General features: G+C 45.7%; 1 protein-coding gene across 3 annotated transcripts in view; it reads left to right on the top strand.

Moving 5' to 3' along the window:
• The window catches only part of LOC140199356 (neuropilin-2-like), a 102,537-nt gene that overhangs the window by 59,901 nt on the left and 24,178 nt on the right, over nt 1–18,458 (top strand). For all 3 annotated transcript variants that reach the window (XM_072261287.1, XM_072261289.1, XM_072261288.1), the window contains exons 10-14: nt 2,942–3,086; nt 10,398–10,514; nt 14,649–14,810; nt 16,839–17,101; nt 17,772–17,868. In XM_072261287.1, coding sequence (XP_072117388.1) covers nt 2,942–3,086; nt 10,398–10,514; nt 14,649–14,810; nt 16,839–17,101; nt 17,772–17,868 — 784 coding nt within the window. The remainder of the gene's footprint in view (nt 1–2,941; nt 3,087–10,397; nt 10,515–14,648; nt 14,811–16,838; nt 17,102–17,771; nt 17,869–18,458) is intronic.

Below are 18,458 nucleotides of genomic sequence, written 5' to 3'. Positions count from 1 at the left end.
AGCGTTTGTTGGAAAGTGAACTGCAGTGTGTTCTGACCTCCCTGTTACTCAGCGGCTACTCTTGGTGGGATAATGAAAGTGACAGTGATATGGTCCATCTCTCATCTTGACTGAATTAACTGGCTCCCGGTAAAGAGGTACCCTGTCGATCCCATATCTGATTCTCGTGCCTCGGGAGGATTGAATTCATTTCTACTATTCTTTCAGGCAACACATTCCAGATTTTAAAAAAGTCTCCTTTGCCTCGTCTGTCAATTATCTTAAATCTATGTCGTCTGGTTACCAACTCTGTTACAAGTGGAAGCAGATTCTCCTTAATTGCTCTATCAAAGTACTTCATAATTAAATTAATTTCAAGTAATTTGAGCATTAAGTGAAGAGGCAACTTGGAATCTTAACCTGAGTTATTTTACCTCTTTATGATAATTAAAATAATACCCTGGATTTTAAAATTGATGTGTAACAATATGGGGCAGGCACAGCTGTTTTGGGGGTTTGAGGCAATCGAGGCAGTGTTTTTTAACGTGTGCTGAAAAGAACACAAAGCTGGCGGCCTGTATAGTGTGAAGACATTGGAGACGGTGCAAGGAAGACTTACCAGAACTGAACCTGGGCTACAGGAAGTTGGGGAAATTGTGGTCACCTTGGAAGGGAGTAGAAGCTTTAGAATGGGCGCAGAGGAGATTTACCAGGATGTTTCCTGGATTAGAAAGCATATCCTTATTAGAAAGGGATAAGTTGTGTGAGCTAGGGCTTTTCTCCTTGAAGCGAAGGAAGATGAGAGGCAATGATAGAAGTGTAGAAATGATACGAGGCATAGATTGAGTGGGCAGCCAGAGACGTCTCTCTCAGGGTGGAAATGGCCAATGCAAGGGGCATAATTTTAAGGCTATTGGAGGAAAGCATAAGGGGATGCAAGAGGCAAGTTCTTTACACAGAGAGTGGTGAGTGCATGGAACCCCCTGCCAGGGGTGGTGGTAGAGACAGATACATCAGCGGCTTTTAAGTAACTCTTAAACAGGTACATGGATGATGGAAATATGGAGGGTTATGTAGGAAGGAAGGGCTAGATTGATTGAAGAGGAGGTTAAAATGTTGGCAGAACATCGTGGGCCGAAGGGCTTGTACCGTGCTGTAGATCTGTGTTTCTATGTAAATTGGTGTTGTTCTTCTCAGGTTGAATATAAAGAAAATGAACGGAATTGTCCCTTAAAGAGTGGAAGAGAAGTATCAATAAAAACTTTTAAAATTGAATTAAGTATATTATTGAGGGGGGGGGGTTCCAGGGGAAAGTACAATAGAATGGGATCCGAATCCGAATCAGGTTTAGTATCACTGATGTATCGTGAAACTTGTTGCTTTGTAGCAGCAGAAGACAAAAAAATTACTTTGAGGAGCAGTAAGAAATTTTTTTTTAAGTGCAAAATGACAGCAAAATAGTGAGGTGGTGTCAGGGCTTGTTCAGAAATCTGATGGCAGGTGAGAAGAAGCTGTTCCCAAATGATTAGATGATCACTCAGCGAAGGAGCCTTCCTGACTCCAGTAAGTGTGAACGGACTGCCATGTTGTGTTGTTCTGACTGAAGGACAAGGTCACCAAGAGAATGAAATGAAGTAATTCAAATAAGATACAGCAGAGTGCCGTCCCTAATTAAAAATAGAGCCTTTTTGTTACAAGAGGAGAGGAATAAACCCTGTAGCTGCCAGGCTCTTGCTAATTAATCATTTATAAAATTTGTTTTCATTCAACCTCCAGTTTATTGATTTAATTTCCAACCTGTGGCAAGCCTAATATCCAGAGTGGCTGATAATATTTGCTGACCCTCCAATGTAACAGTGATGGAGAGCAAAGAAGGAATTTCCATTCCTTGGGCAACCTCGGTGTTCCCAAGATGCTCCAAAAGTACTTTTCACTCGCTGTCTCTGCTCCACGTAAAGCAATTAGATTATGTATAGATCTTTCTCCTTCAGTGATACTGGCTAATCTCCTTGGGTAAACAACTTCCTTTCCAGTCCTGATGAAAGGCCTCGTCCTGAAACGTTGACTATTTATCCAATTCCATTGATGCTACCTAACCTGCTGGGTTCCTCCAGCATTTTGTAGATGTTGCTTTGGATTTCCAGCATCTGCAGGATCTCTTGAGTTTATGGGTTAACAGCAACCAGAAGACGGGAGGGACCTTTCCGTCCTGGAGTCTTTATCCAAGCCAGCACTTTAGGGCCACAACAAAGGGGTGTTTTGGATGTTCAACTGAACCTTCTCTACCCTTCCCTGGTACAAACCAAACATACCTCAGTACCTTTGAAGAATTGAATTGACTTTATTTCTTACATCCTTCACATGCATGAGGAGTAAAAATCTTTACGTTACGTCTCCATCTAAATGAGCAATGTGCAATCATAGTAATTTATAATAAATAGAACAGTCAATGTTACATAGAGTACACTCAAATCAGCATGAGTTCATCAGTTGATGGCCTGGTCGCAGAAGCTGTACTGGAGCCTGTTGGTCCTGGCTTTTATGCTGTGGTACCGTTTCCTGGATGGTAGCAGCTTGAATAGATTGCGGTTGGGATGGCTTAGGTCCCCAATGATCCTACGGGCCCTTTTTACACACCTGTCCTTGTAAATGTCCTGATGAGGGTTCATCTCATGTGTTGGGGTCTAATATTCAACCCCCTTCCTCCCCAAGCGATTAATTATCTGGTCCAGTATAAATTAGTTAAATTAGTCCTCCAGTACAGAGATGACTACATTCCAACAATGTAATTGATTCACTGAGAGTCTGGGATGTCCTGAGCCAGTGAGGGGTGTTGTATAAAAGCAGGTTTGTTTTTCCTTTACAGTGCGGGTGTCTTCTGCATCACTGAACAGGAGATTCAGTTGTTCAATGAAGTCTCCTGGTTATTTTTCCCTAATCTGTCTCCCGTCCTCCTCCTTAGATGTTTGAAGGGAACATGAACTACGACACACCCGAGATCCGACGGTTTGATCCCGTGCCTGCGCGGTTTGTCCGAGTGTATCCGGAAAGGTGGTCTCCTGCTGGAATTGGGATGCGTTTTGAGTTGCAGGGCTGTGATTTACTGGGTAGGTGCATTGGGGAACTGTCCTGAGAGATGTGGCGAACACTGTTTGAGTAACACGTGTATGCACATGTACATGTGTTTTTATGTGTTTATGTAAGCATGTTTACGTGTGTGCATTTACATTAGTATATCTGTTTGCTTTTGCTTAATTGTGTATATTTGTACTGATAAAACCAAAAAAACCCCATTCGATACAGGAGCAGAATTAGGCCATTTGGCCCGTCGACTTTCCATCATGGCTGATTTATTGTCCCTCTCAACCCCATTCTCCTGTCTTCTCCCTGTAACCTTTGAGACCTTGACTAATCAAGAACCTATCAACCTCTGCTTTAAATATACTCAATGAAATGGCCTCCACAGCTGTCCCGTGCAATCATTTCCACAGATTCACCACCTGTTGGCTAAAGAAATTCCTCCTCATCTCTGTTTTGAATGGACGTCCCTCTATCGTGAGGCTGTGCCCTCTGGTCCTAGACTCACCCACTCATCAGCCTCTCCACATCCACTCTGTCTAGGTCTTTCAATATTTGGTAAGTTTCAATGAGATCTCCCGCTCATTCTTCTAGTGAATACAGGCCCAGAGCCATCAAACGCTCTTCACACTTTAACCCTTTCATTCCCAGAATCATTCTCATGAACCCCCTCTGGACCCTCTCCAATGCCAGCACATCTTTTCTTAGATAAGGGGGCCAAAACTGCTCACAATACTCCAAGTGCAGTCTGACCAATGCCTTAGAAAGCCTCAGCTCTTATATTCTAGTCCCCATAAAATGAATGCTATCATTACATTTGCCTTCCTTACTATGACCCTACCTGCAAGTTAATCTTCATGGAATCCTGCACAAGGATGCCCGAGTTCTTTTGCACCTTTGATTTTTCAATTTTCTCCTCATTTAGAAAATACTACACCTTTATTCCTTCTACCAAAGTTCATGACCGTGCACTTCCTGACACTATATTCCATCTGCCATTTCTTTGACGATACTTCCAAACTGTCTGTGTCCTTCTGCAGACTCCCTGCTTCCTCAACACTACCTGCCCCTCTCACCTATCTTTGTATCTTCTGCATACTTTACCACAAAGCTATCAATTATGTCATCAAAATTGCTGACGTGAAATATGAAAGGAAGTGGTCCCAACACCAACCCCTGTGGAACAACGCTAATCATTGACAGCCAACCAGAATAGGCCCCATTTATTCCCACTCTTTGCACCATGCCAGTCAGCCAATATTCTATCCATGCTAGTATCTCTCCTGCTATCTTGTTAAGCAGCCTCATGTGTGGCACCTTGTCAATAATAGATTCCCAACATCTTCCCAACCACTAAAGTCAGGCTAAATGGCCTTTTACCTCCCTCCCTAAAGATTGGAGTGACGTTTGTAATTTTCCAGTCCTTCGGAAACTTTCAGAATCTATTGATTCTTGAAAGATCATTACAAGTGCCTCAACAGTCTCTTCAGCTACCTCATTCAGAACCCCGGGGTGTAGTCCATCTGGTCCAGGTGATTTATCCATCTTCAGACCTTTCAGCTGTGCTTATGTATACGTTCATGTGTGTGTTTGAGAAGATATTCATTGATACGTGTATATGTGTGTTGTGCATTTTCCTAGGTGTGTTTAAAGGTGTATGTTCACATGCTTCTGCATATGCCTGTCTGTGTGTGTATGTGTGCATGCGTGCACTTGTGTATGTGTTTGAGTTTGTGTGTGTGTGTGTGTGTGTGTGTGTGAGAGAGAGAGACTTAGTGTGCTTGTGTGTGAGAGAGAGTTTGTGTCTACGTGTGTATGCATTCAGATGTGTGTATGTTTTTAGAACAGGGATCTGTGCTTGGTGGTTGCTGCTTCCTGGCAGAGGAGCACTAACAAGTGACCCCAGGTTAAGCGGCAAATAACATTTTACAACGGTGACATAATCCATCTGTGTGAAGTGACAAGAATCTTGATCAATAACAGTCACATATTTACGGAATCGCACTGGCAAGTACTCTCGCTCCTTGCAGTCTTCTGCACAGTCAGGATTGCTCACACATCTCCCTTCTTATTGAATGTGATGTAATTTTCTGGCACGCAGCTTCATTCAGTACGTGACACTGTAATCATTCAGTGTAGTGCACGCACCTGAGAACAACCGTACACATGGTACTCAGACACTTCAATCATCTCACTCTGCACCGGAATGACACATCCTCGCCTGCTCTACTCCCTCCCTCTAACACCCTCTCCTGAGCTCTCACACTTGTACCCCAAACACACACCTCACACGCTTCAGCAGTGTCAGTACCAGGATTCAAGATTGAAGATTCAAGTTTTTTTTTATCACGTGGACGTTGAAATGCATCACCTGCGTAAGCAACCAGCAAGTCTGAGGGTGCGCTGGGGGCTGTCTGCATCTGTCACCACACATTATGGCGCCAACATAGAGTGCCCACAATGCATGGCAGAACACAACAGAGCACAACACAAGCAACAAAATAACCACAGCAAAAATAGCCCCATTCCTCTCTCAACCAGCGTAAATACACAGTCCTCTACCCTCAGGACAGGCTTCCACCCCTCCCACAGACTTGGACTCAGCTCGACTTGGATCTACACACCACCTTACTCACCATTGATCTGACTCGGAATACTGGATAAACGTGAGCAGTCACACGCACTCTCGTTATAATTTACACACTGTTTTGCTTGCCACAACCCAGCAAGAGAGAAAAACACAGAAAATTTATTGTGGTCTGTTTACTTACAGCTGCCTCCCGCTTCTCCACACACAATAATCTGGACATTCTTACTCCAAACAATCTCGTGAGAAATACTCCTAGTAGGATCCCAGGAATGAAAGGGTTAAAGTATGAGGAGAATTTGATGGCTCCGGGTCTGTACTTGCTGCAGTTCGGAAGAATGAGGGGAGATCTCACTGAAACCTTCAAATATTGAAAGGCCTAGGTAGAATGGATGTGGAGAGGATGTATTCAATAGTGGGGGAGTCTCAGACCAGGGGGCACAGCCTCAGAATAGAAGGATGTCCCTTTAGAACTGGGATGAGGAGGAATTTCTTTAGCCAGAGGGTGGTGAATTTGTGGAATTCATTGCCACAGATGGCTGTGGAGGCCAAGTCATTCGGTATATTTAAAGTGGAGGTTAATAGATTTTTGATTAGTAAGGATGTTAAAGGATACAGGGAGAGGACTGGAGAATGGTGTTGAGAGGGATAATAAATCAGCCATGATGAAATGATGGAGCAGACTTGATGAGCTGAGTGGCCTAATTCTGCTCCTGTGTCTTATGGACTTATTGTCTGAAGAAACTGAGTTGCTGAGTTTATTTATAGTGAAAACTTGGGAGGAAATCCTTTTTTATTCGATGATGGTAATGAGTGGTAATTCAGAGCCAACCAGCAGTTCATATTTAATGGGCTCCATGGTCAGGTTGTCATAGTCAGAGGTGGTAATAGGGATAAGCTCCCATTACCATTAAATGCTCTCAATGGCGTCCGCCTGAAATAGCCTCTGACAACCAAGTCCAGCTCCTGGCCTTCACGTGTGGCTTAGCCACTAAGCCCGGCAGAACCGTTAATAATGACAGGAGAAGGGGCAAAGGCGGGTTACTGGCACCTTAAAGCAGTAGGGGCTGGTCAGCCATGGCTGGAGCTCACCCAGGAGAAGGAGGACTCTGATCTCAAACCTCCGCTACCTTGCAGCTGTGGGGAGGGCTTTGACGGGTAAAAGCCAAGGAAAGATCCAGAGCTGCGGCCCCTAAGGCAGTCCTACAGTGAGCTCAACGCTGACTGGCAACTCCTGCAATGCTGCTGGTGGCCAAACTGTATCGGTCTCCGCCGTTCCATTGGGTTCCTCACTGCGTGGAGAGAGGGAGCTTGTTACATGGGCAACAGCTTGCTCTCCACATCGTACTTCCCAGGCTTGTGTATCATGAAGACAGCTGGGATGCAATACCCATCGTCGACCCCAACCAGAAGAAGGGGCTCATGACCGGGAAATGACTGGGTCATGATTTAATAAGAGAGCATAACTTACAAGGGCACGGGGAAAGAGCAGGAGATTGGGACTAAAAAGAACCAGTATAGACTCAATGGGCTGAAGAGCCTCCTTCACCATATCAATTCCATTTTGATTAAAGCAAAGACTTTTCAAAGGAATTTGTATGTGACATAAATCTCCCAACGGTTTAAAGAAATGATGGAGGTGGACTCAGATATTGTTTTTGGCTGCCTGTGCTAAACATGCAAAATAGCAGTGGGTGCTTTGGAAATTCAGTTATATGGACTTCCTTTGAACAGAGCATTGGAAATGAGAAAAATGTGAAACTGCTACCCCCCGCATATTTAGCTAAAGCAAAATAAAGCATCTTTCCACCCTCGATGACTTGTTCAGCGGGCTGTGTTATGGAACAGCAACTGAAGTTTTTTCTTGGAAAAAGAAAGTCAGTGAAGTTTACGCCTCAGGGCTGCTCACCAGATGTTTGGGTGTGGGGTAGTGCTTACGAAACCTGCATCTCAAATACTTGGCTTCCAGGTTCCCAGGACAGGAAGTCATCATGAGGAATGGTCTGTTCCTAATCAGGCATGGGGAGGAGGTTAGTCACTCCTCTAACAAGCGCTCCAGCCCTGTTGTCACCCCTGATGCACCAGTTGTTAGTCCCCCTCCCCTCCCCTCGGGCCACTTCTTCCAGTGCTAGCAAGTGGACTGTTGAACTATGACAGGTTACAGCTGGGGCATCTGTGAGGGCAGTCTGTTTACTCCTGCGTTCTCTTAGGAAGCGGGGCCACATGTAACACGCTGCTGACTTGTGGTTTCATTCAATTAGCCTTCAGTGCTAACCCCCAGCCATCTGCTCCCGATTACTCTGGACAACGGCACTGTACTCACTTGTCAGGCTTTGTTAGTGGCTCCTCAGATCCGGGAGTAATCCCCACACGCTCTCTCATCCTCTTCCCTCTTCTTTTTTGTGATTTTTAGAATTCCCTCTCATTAGCTTACATTCTGTCTCCCCCGCTTCCCCTTTATCCTCTGACTTCCCCACCCTCACTTCTTCCTTCCTAATCCTTTACTTTCCTTCCCGCTAAATAATGATGTCTTCTTCAATGCTGGGCAAAGGGATAGGACCCAGTCACTCCCTGCCCAGCTAAACCCCTGGCCGTGAATCCACACTGCTTTGTATCCATCCTAAGTGATAACACTGAGCAAGGGGCAACCTGGGCCACCCTGAGTTGCATTTCTCTTTCGTTCTCTTCCCTTCAGTTCCCCACCCTGTGAGTCGGGCAGTAACAACATCTCCCACTTATGGCAGGTTGGCTGGCCTCTGTCAATTATCCCTCGTGCAGGAGAATTGGGAGAAAGATCAGAAGTTCAAAGGCATGTGAAAGGGACGAGGTCACATGGAAATCGGGGAGGGGGTGATGGGATTGATGGGATTGCATAGATTTCAAGGACAGAATTACTTCCATCTAAGTCATAAGAAAGTATGAAAATGAAAGCATTTCTTTTAAAAGACAATAACTCTGAAACTGGAATCCTCAGCCTGGCACTGAAAAGTCAGCATGGGTTTTTAGGTCCTTTTGTCGACGAGTATCGCCTTACGTGTTTTCTCTCCAACTGCTTATGAGGATGCGTAACCTCTGTTAACCGAACTGAGACCAGATATTCTGGGAAACTGGCAGGAGTTCGCTTTCAGCAGTGATTTAATGCAAGGCCGTTGAGGCAATTTTAAAAAGCTATTGTGATTAAGAAGTGATTTGGTGCAGGCAATTTTTGATAGTGTGCCAAGTTGGACTATGAAATAAAGAGATTCATTCATATTTATAATAACCTTGTTCTAATATGGAATGGTAAACATTACCCAGAAAACCTACCGGTCTTTTAATTCCTTCCACCTTTCCTGACGTGAAGTTTAGACACAAACCAGGCACCATAATTTTAAATATAAATTCAGAGTTCGTTCTGTTTTAAATTAGTCACAGATTTTGTTGTGTGTGTGTGTGTGTGTGGGTGTGTGTGCGTGTGTGTATTTATATGTGTGTGTGTGTGTGTGTGTGTGTGTGTGTATGTGTGTGTGTGTGTGTGTGGGTGTGTGTATATTAACTGTGTCCTAACAATACTTGTATTTATATGACTCGACTTCATGTTGAGCATATTTGCAAGAATTTCACTCTGTTACAGAATGGTAATCATTTGTCAATTTGTTAGGAGGCCATTATAATATAATTAAGTGTAAGATCCGAGCTGAGTTTGTATAAAGTGCATTTGCAGAAAGATTAATCAAAATGAGAAATCCAAATGCTGGGAGTTGGCAAACAATGATGGATTGAAATACATATTCCTTCAATGATGTAACCTCCTCCAATCTAAAGGGATCTCTCTGTTCCTTCAATTCTGGCTGCAAAAACAGCTCCCAGTGTTTTTAGTCCAGTGTTTGCCACCATGTCTAGGCCACACCTTCTGGAATTCATAAACATCTCAACTTTCCTCCACCTCCCCTCTTCGCCCCTTTGTGTTCATTGTTGTGAAAACTTTGACCCTTCCGCCTTTCGACAAGGTGTCACAACTGGTGTTGAGGCATCACGGCCCCACTGAGTCCATGCCAACCATCAAGCACCAATTTGCTCGCATCCACTATTCTTTTTCTTTGCATCCTCCCCATTTCCTTTTCAAACTTGGATTAATTTCTCAGGAAGGGTGTGAGGTGGCTCGCCAAATTGCTAGAGATGGGACAATCTTGGATTTTCCCTGGAGTGTCAGAGCTGAAGGGAGATCTGATGGGTTTATACAATTATGAAGGCATAGATATAGTCTTTTCCCTGTGGTAGGAGTGTCAGATACTAGAGGACAATGCTTTAGGATGAGAGGAGGAAGGGTTAAAGCAGGCTTTTTAAATAGAGGGTAGTAGGAGCCTCCAGCGCGCAGCCAGGAGAGGTGATGCAAGAGCAACGTTTCAGAGGCATTTAGACAGATTCATGAACAGACAGGGAATAGAGAGATACCATTCATGTGCAAGCAGATAGGATAGGCATCATGGTTAATACAGACATAGTGGTCAGACAGTCCTGAACCTGTTCTGTACCGTTCTACGTAACAGCACCCAGATTCTAACCCTCGCCTACACGCTGAGGGCGACTTACAGTGGCCGATTAACCTCCCAGCCCCGCGCGGGTGGGGGGGGGGTGGTGGGGGATAAACTGGAGGCACCCGGAGGAAATCTGTGTGCTCGCAGGGAGAGGGTGCAAACATTTTGAATGCTGTGAAGAAAAATGCCGCACAGGTCTGAGAGTCAGGTCACTGAGAATACGTTGTCTTTTCCAGCAACCACCACGTCTGCTGCCACCGTTGTGTCCACGCAGTGGGGGACGGAGAACGCCACCGAGGCTCCTTGCATGGATGAAGCCGATCCTGCCTGTATGATCGGCCCCCATGTGGTCGGTGAGTGCTATTACATGCCAGAATCACAACAATAACAACACATGGATGTTTCAGTCAAAGATAACATGTCTAACAGTACATCCTTTGGTAGGCGGGAGGAAACCTGTGTGGGGAGATCATACAAGCTGCTTGTAGATAGCAGTGTGAATTGAACCCCGGTCTCACAGCTACCGCTGTAAGCACTGTGTTACGATGCTGCCCTTCTGCCAGCATGAACAGAGCAGGAGAGGAACCCCCTCGTTTTGTGCAGCTTATGCAACCTGCCAAACTGCCTAGAAAGTTCAGGTCACAATGTAAAGATTAAAGGTCTGAAGAGACAGAAATGACCTTTATTTGTCGCATGTACATCGAAACATACAGTAAAGTGCGTCATGTTGTGTCAGATCAAATCAACGAGGCAGCCCACAATGGCGGCACGATTCTGGTACTAATATGACATGCCGACAGCTGACTAACTCTTATTCATCTGTACACCTTCGGAACACAGGAAAATCTGGAGGAAATGTGTGTGGTCACAGGGAGAACGTACAAACTCCTGACAGGCAGTGGCTGGAATTGAACCCTGATCCTACAGCTGTTGCTGTAAAGTGTTGTACTAGCTGCCATGTCACCATGCTGTGCAGTATAGATATATGGGTTTCAGTTTCTTTTCAGACAATAGCAGGATGAGATATCTCCTTCTGGTTCATATACCGCAGTTATAATGCCAGCTCGAGTCTGGCAGATCGTCCTTAAGAAGCAGTCAGCCAAGCATCCTGATGAACACAGGGCCTAAAGGCTTGTAAAATATATACGGGAGAAGCACGAGCCAATAGTCCAGAGGCCAGTAATCTAGAGTAATGTTTACTTGTAAACCAGAGAAACAAGGCCGACTGTTCACAGTAGTGATGGGCCAGTCACTGGGCAATAGCTCAGAGGAACAGCAACCCAAGAACACGAGCCTGTAGTCCAGACAAACGAAGGAAAGCAGGCGCAAGTCTCCAACAAGTGCCAACAGATACTAGGCCAGTCATTCTACATACTCAGTGATCTGCAAATACAGCCAGTCCCGATGTCTACCATGTTTAAAAACACATTCAGAGAAACTCTAGCCACCAACACACCCTTGTAAGTGAGTGAGTTGGGAACATGTCTGAGATCTAAATGTGAACAGAATCTTATTTTGTCACTTCTGACCTTAAATGTGGCAGGTGAAGGATAGGAAGACCAATTTACTGTTTTTTTTTGCTTATGTAGTAACCATGGTAATCAGTGGGAGGGGTCATTGATTGAAGAGGGTCTGCATGGCTAGAGTGGGCCAGGAAGATGGCTAGGTAACACCACTATGCTCTTAACCACAAGCAATGTCAGAAAAGCAATAACCTGTCCCCTTCAGATTCCCCACTGATGCTTCCCACTTGAAAGTTCTCCATGGTCTCCCTCCTTGCTGCTGTTGACGCCAATGTAATCTCTGTACTCCTGGGATCTCCCTGACCTCTTTTTCCCCACACCCTCTCCAGCGTAAGTATGTGTCCAGTCTCTCATTCTCTCCCCTCATTGGCATCAGGGCCGGACCACCTCAGTGTTTGTCAAGTGCCTCCCTGAATCCTGGCAGCTCTGCCAGTGATGGCGAATGACACAGGTCCAAAGGCAGGGAGGGCAAGTAATTTAATAATATGGGAAAATGAACGACGGGCAGTGTTGTGCCTGTGAGGTGGCTCTTCCCCATTTGGCACAAAGTTTGGTGTGGCCATCCCTTAGTCCCATTGCATCTGGAAGGCAGGGGAAGAAACTTTGTCAATGTAGGGTCATAGAGTTGTAGAGCACTATATTACAAACACAGGCCCTTTGGCCCATCCAGTCCATGCCAAGTTATTATTTTGCCTAGTCCCATTGATTTGCATCTGGACCATAGCCATTCATATCCCCCTTTCCATGTACTTATCCAAACTTCTTTTAAATATTGAAATTGAACACACATCCACCACTTCTGCTGACAGCTTGTTTCACACTCTGAGTTAAGAAGTTACCCCTCAGGTTTCCCTTAACTCTTCACTCTTAATATGACCTTTAGTTCTAATCTCACCCAACCTCAGTGAAAAAGGCCTACTTGCATTTACCCTATCTGGACTCCTCATAATTTTCCATACTACTATCAAATCTCCCCTCATTCTCCTAGGCTCCAGGGAATGAAACCCTAACCTATTCAACCTTCTATAACTCAGGTTCTCAAGTCTGGGCAACATCCTTGTAAATTTTCTCTGTACTCTTTCAATCTTAATGATATCTTTCCTGTAGGTGGGTTACCAGATGTGCACACAATGCTCCAAATTAGACCTCTCCAATGTCACCTACAACTTCATCTGCACAAACTCCATTACTTATTGCTGACTCCCCAGCTTGAGATCCCTCAGGTTCTGCACCATTTCCCCCACATTTGCCTCCCTTGCCCCCATTTCAATAGTGACAGTAGGAGGCATTGAAATTTGACATGGTTTCTGTCTCTCTTCCTCATGTTCCATGAGTAATACCTCTCCAACTCGACTTCACACCTTTCTCCCCTCCCCCTACCTCTTCTCCAACTCTTCTCCCTCAATCACCACTAAGACCTGTTGTATTGACCTACACATAGTTTGTTTTAATCAAACCTTTTTTCAAGACTTCCTGTAATAATTGCTCGATCAGTTTCCTGCATATTTAAGGTCAGACCTTAGGCTTAAAAAAAGTAGCTGCAAAGGGATTTGCAATCAAAGAAAGTAGTTCACATTAAGAAATGGAGGGGTTGTCTGCACAAACACACTCCCTAAGGAACTAGGACCTCTGTTGGAGAGGTAGCTTTACCATTAAGGACTCTAAAAGATCATGTTCCCCTTTCCAGTTGTCATGTTAGATAGTCCTCAACAGGACTCGATTTCAAGGGTTAACCGTAAAATTTTTTCCCAGCAGCAGAGATGTGAGCTACAGAACTCATTGGAGGATGATAGTCTTATATTTTTCCTTTTATTTTTCAACAAATGGAAAACAAATGATGGATGGAAGAGTTTCTCCATTTTTGACCTTTGCAGTCTGGTAATTGGAATAATGTCTGAATTCACTGGGGGGCGGGGGGGGGGGGAAGGTCTGCAGAACTAATTCTGGTTATTCCCACTGAAAGTGACACTGGAAGGAAGGCCGACTGGGAGAGTTGCCTGTTCTGAGGGTGGGCTGCTGTGCGTTACAGGAGTAGGGAAGGACGGAATTTGGTTCTTCCTGAAGGTTTATCCTACAGTGGATTAGCTACATCATAGACCCCGATATGCAGAGTGGTCCTCTTCTAGAGGGACATCCTCTGTGGCCAAACGCTGCTTCTGGAGGGGTGCACATGGAGTTGAGAAGGGAGGGGGACACCCGCCTAGCCAGCCAGATACACCCTAGCGATCAATGGCCCTCACACCTGACCTGCCAAGTGTTTGTGTAGACGGGGTAGGAAAATTTTTCCATCCACATAGAAGAATATCTAACACTAGAGGACATGCATTAAAGGTAATAGGGGGCGAATTCCAAGGAGATGTGGGAGGGGAGGGGCAAGCTTTTATTTTGTACAGAGTGCGGTGAGCGCCTGGAACGTGCTCCCTGCTATTGTACCTGCCTATTGCAGGTACTATAGCAGCATTTAAAAGGCTCGTAGATAGGCAGAAGAATGAGCAGAGAATGGAGGGATATGGACACCGTGTAGGTAGAAGGGGTTAATTTTGTTAGGCATTTAATTAAAGTTTAAAGAGCTCAGAGAAACATCATGGCCAAAGGGCCCATTCCAGTTGTACTGTAACTATGTACAGAAATAGTGTTGACATTCCACTGAGTATTCGCTTCGCTCCCCTTATTTCACCTTCACAAAAGCATCCGGCTTACTCTTCACTGCAGCTACGGCTCTCTCCTCACTGTAGATCTGTGGTGTTTAATCTACCCTGTTCCCTTGGGAAGGAAGGGAGAGGAGTTTAACATGGATGAGAAGCAGTGGTGGAACATTGGTACCTTGACCACTGATGGCATTGACTGGTGTGGTGGGTGGTGGGTGGCGGGTAGTGGGTTGTGGGCGGTGGGTCGGGGTGGTGGTTGTAGCTGGAAAGGGAGTGAATACACATCCTGATGAAGGATTAACGTCACGCTCTGCAGAGATCAACTCCAGCATCGAGGGCTTCAACTGCAGCTTCGGGGACGCGCACGAGAGTGAGCTGTGTGGGTGGTCACATGATCCTTTAGCCCCATCCAAGTGGTCCGTTCACTCTGGGAGCCCGAAGGTGGAAGATTTGCGACTGAACCACTACCACAATATGGGTAAGTCAAACTAAAGGCAAGTTGAAGGGGCAGTATCTCCTGCTTTTCAATAACTTGTGGTCTAGTTTTACATTTGCAGTTCAGCAGCAGTCTGGTTTATGTCTTCCCTCTCTTCCTGTATTGTCAGGCCCTGTCATTAATTCAGTGTGGCTGCGTCAGTGCTCAGACAAGTCCGCTCTTCCCCAACCTTCCATCACCTTACTGGCTGGTAACAAAATCAATCTACATTCCCTCCTCACAAGCTAATTTTAGATGACCGGCCGTATTCAAAAACACACAATATTCTGCAGTTGCTGGAAATCTTGAGTGACACACACAAGATGCTGGAGGAACTCAGCAGGTCAGGCAGCGTCTAAGGAGAGGAATAAACAGGTGACTTTTCTGGCCAAAACCCTTCAACGGGACTGGAAAGGTTGCGGGGGAGGGGGGGAAGCAAGAATAAGAAGGTGGATGGAGAGGAAGTACCACCTGCTGGTGATAGGTGAAGCTAGGAGAGGGGATAGTTTGGTGGTCAGGGGAGGGGTAATGAAGTGAGAAACTGGGAGTTGATAAGTGGGAAAGGTAAAGGGCTGAAGAAGAAGATATCTAACAGGAGAGGAGAGTGAACCATGGGAGAAGGAGAAGGAGGAGGGGCAACAGAGAGAGGTGATGGGCAGATGAGGAAAAGGGAAGGGGTAAGAGGGCAGCCAGAATGGGGAATTGGGAAAGAAGAGATGGGGAGGGGTGAAATTACCAGAACTTAGAGAAATCCATCTTCATGTCTTCAGGTTGGAGGCGACCCAGACCAAATATGAGGTGTTGACTATATTTACGTTCTTCCATGGCCTTGTCCTTCCACCATTCTGCTCCCTCTTCCAGCCCTACAATTTTCTGGGATCTTTACACTGTTTCATTCCAGGGTCCTTTCACATCCTTGATCTTTATCCAAGGGGCAAAGTGGAGTTCATCCTTTCATAAACCATTTCATTTACTTGTCCTTTGAGAACATTTACAAGCATGTTGCCGGGACTTGAGGGCCTGAGTTATAGGGGAACATTGAATAGGTTTTCCATTCCCAATTCTGGCTCCCCTCTTTGCTGTTCCCTTTTCCTCACCTGTCCCTCACCTCCCTCTGGTGCCCCTCCTCCTTCCCTTTCTCCCATGGCTCACTGTGCTCTCCAATCAGATTCCTTCTTCTTCAGCCTTTTACCTTTCCTACCTATAACCTCCCAGCTTCTCACTTTGTCCCCCCTCCCCCATCCACCCACCTTCCCCCCCCACCTGGCTTCATCTATTGCCTTCTAGCTTGTACCACTTCCTCTCCCTACACCTTCTTATTTTGACTTCTTACCCCTTTCTTTCCAGTCCTGATGAAGAGTCTTGGCCCAAAACGTTGCCTGTCCATAGATGCTATGTGAGCCACAGATTTCCTCCAGCATTTAGGGTGTTGCTCAGAATAAAATTATGCGGGTAATAGACAAGGTGAGTGCATGCAGGCGTTTTCTCCACTGGTTGAGCGAGACTGAAGCCAGAGGTCATCGTTGTCGTGGCTATCCCTTGAGATCGAGCATGATGGTCTTCGTTCTGAAGAAGTGGCCCACAGAGTGAAGACGCCTGTGCGTGTATTTGTTTAACGTGTACTTGATGTTGCACTCCAAGAAGCACACGATACTTCACAATTCAACCAACTGATTCCAAAGTCATAAGTTTAGGGTGAAAGGTGAAATATTTAAGGGGAATCTGAGGGGAGAATTCTTCCCTCAGAGGGTAGTGGGAGTGCGGAACCGGCTGCCAGTGGGAGAGGTAGATATGGGTTCAATTGCAACATTTAAAGGAAGTTTAGATAGCTACTGTGTATGGATGAGAGAGGGTGGAGGGATATGAACAGGGTGCAGGTGGATGGGAATAGGTAGAAGATCAAGTCAGCATGGACTAGGTGGGCTGAAGGGCCTATTTCTGAACTGTAGTCCTCTAGCCCCTGAAAGCATAATGCAAATAAGAAAGTATTTGCAGTATGGAGCCTTTCACACATCTCCCTCTTTTTTCCAGATAAATGGAACTACCTGCACATCGAAACCTCCCGGTTGCTGGAAGGACAGCACGCCAGGCTACTCAGTCCCATGGTGCCGCCCATCAACAGCCACCGCTGCATGGTGTTCTGGTACCGGATGCGCGGTGCTGGTGTTGGCGTGCTCCGGGTACTGCTAAGGAAGAGACCAGATGACCTGATGCTCTGGTCGCTGAGGGGAGATCAGGGTGACAAGTGGAAAGAAGGAAGGGTCATCCTGCCAGGATATAACAGTGACTATCAGGTAACTTGCTACCTAGGTTATGGTTACTGTACACTACCAGCCCATACGACACAGGGGGCAGAATTAGAACATTTGACCCTTCGAGTTTGCTCCACCATTCAATCACGGCTGATTTATTTTCCCACTCAACCCTGATCTCCTGCCTTATCCCCATAACGTTTGATGCCCTTAATAATCAAAAACCCATCAAACTCTGCTTTGATTAGACCCAATGACCTGGCCTCGATGGCTGGTCTTTGGCAATAACTTTCTCAGATTCACTGCCCTCTGGCTAAAGAAATTTCTTCTCATCCGTAAAGGGTAGAGATAGGCTGTACCACTATTGGAAACATCCTCTCCACGCCTGCTGTATCTAGGCTTTTCAATATTCGATAGGTTTCAATGAAATCCCCCTTCATTCTTCTAAACTCCGGTGAGTGCAAAGCGAGAGCCATAAGATGCTCCTCATACGTTGACCCTTTCATTGCCAGGATCATTCTCGTGAACCTCCTCTGGACCCTCTGGATCCTTTGCTCAATAAGGGGCCCGAAACTGCTCACAATACTCCAAATGCACTCTGACCAGTGCTTTATAAACGCTCGGCATTAGATCCTTCATGTAATCAAGCCCATTTGTAGTTTGATGAAGAAGTTCTTAATATTCTATTACCTTACTTCCCTTCTCTTTCCAGGTCATCATTGAAGGCATTGTAGGCAGAGGTGTTAGTGGAGAGATGGCCATTGACGACATTGCTATAGCATCGCATATATCGCTCGATCACTGTATTCGTAAGTACCCGAGCCTTTTCATCAGCTGCAACTTATCTGGGCCAGTAGGGAGAGGGTAAGCAAAGGGGATCAGAGAAAAGTCGGTAAATTTTGTAAGATAATCCATCAAGGGTAGTGCTGTGGATCAGTAGGTGAGGTTGTTGCTTCACAGAGTTAAAATCCTGGGTTCGATTCTGATCTGGGATGCTGTTTGCATGGAGTTAACACATTCTCCCTGTGACAATGTAGTTGCCCTGGTTTCCTCCCTTGCCTCAAAGTTGGGCTGATTGGTCAGTTAACTGTAAGTAGTGACAGAAAATGGACGGCTATGTAGGAGGGAAGGATTAACTTAATCTTAGAGTAGGTTATAAGGTTGGCTCAACATAATGGGCCAAAGGGCCCAACCTGTGCTGTAGTGTTCTGTGTTCCACGTTCTAAATCGCCCCTCGTGATGGATGGGAATCCAGAGTTGATGGGCTGAATGGCCTCCATACATCATAAGGAAAGCCCGATGCTATGACAGCTCAGGGCATTCTGGAGTTCAGAGTTCAATTCCAGAGCTGTTCGGTAAGGAACATCTGTACGTTCTCCCCGTGGAACGTGCGGGTGCT

This window comes from Mobula birostris, chromosome 6 (assembly GCF_030028105.1).
Source record: "Mobula birostris isolate sMobBir1 chromosome 6, sMobBir1.hap1, whole genome shotgun sequence".
Taxonomy (NCBI): domain Eukaryota; kingdom Metazoa; phylum Chordata; class Chondrichthyes; order Myliobatiformes; family Myliobatidae; genus Mobula; species Mobula birostris.
Note: the sequence above shows the minus strand (reverse complement) of the source record. Positions and strands in the feature narration are given on the sequence as shown.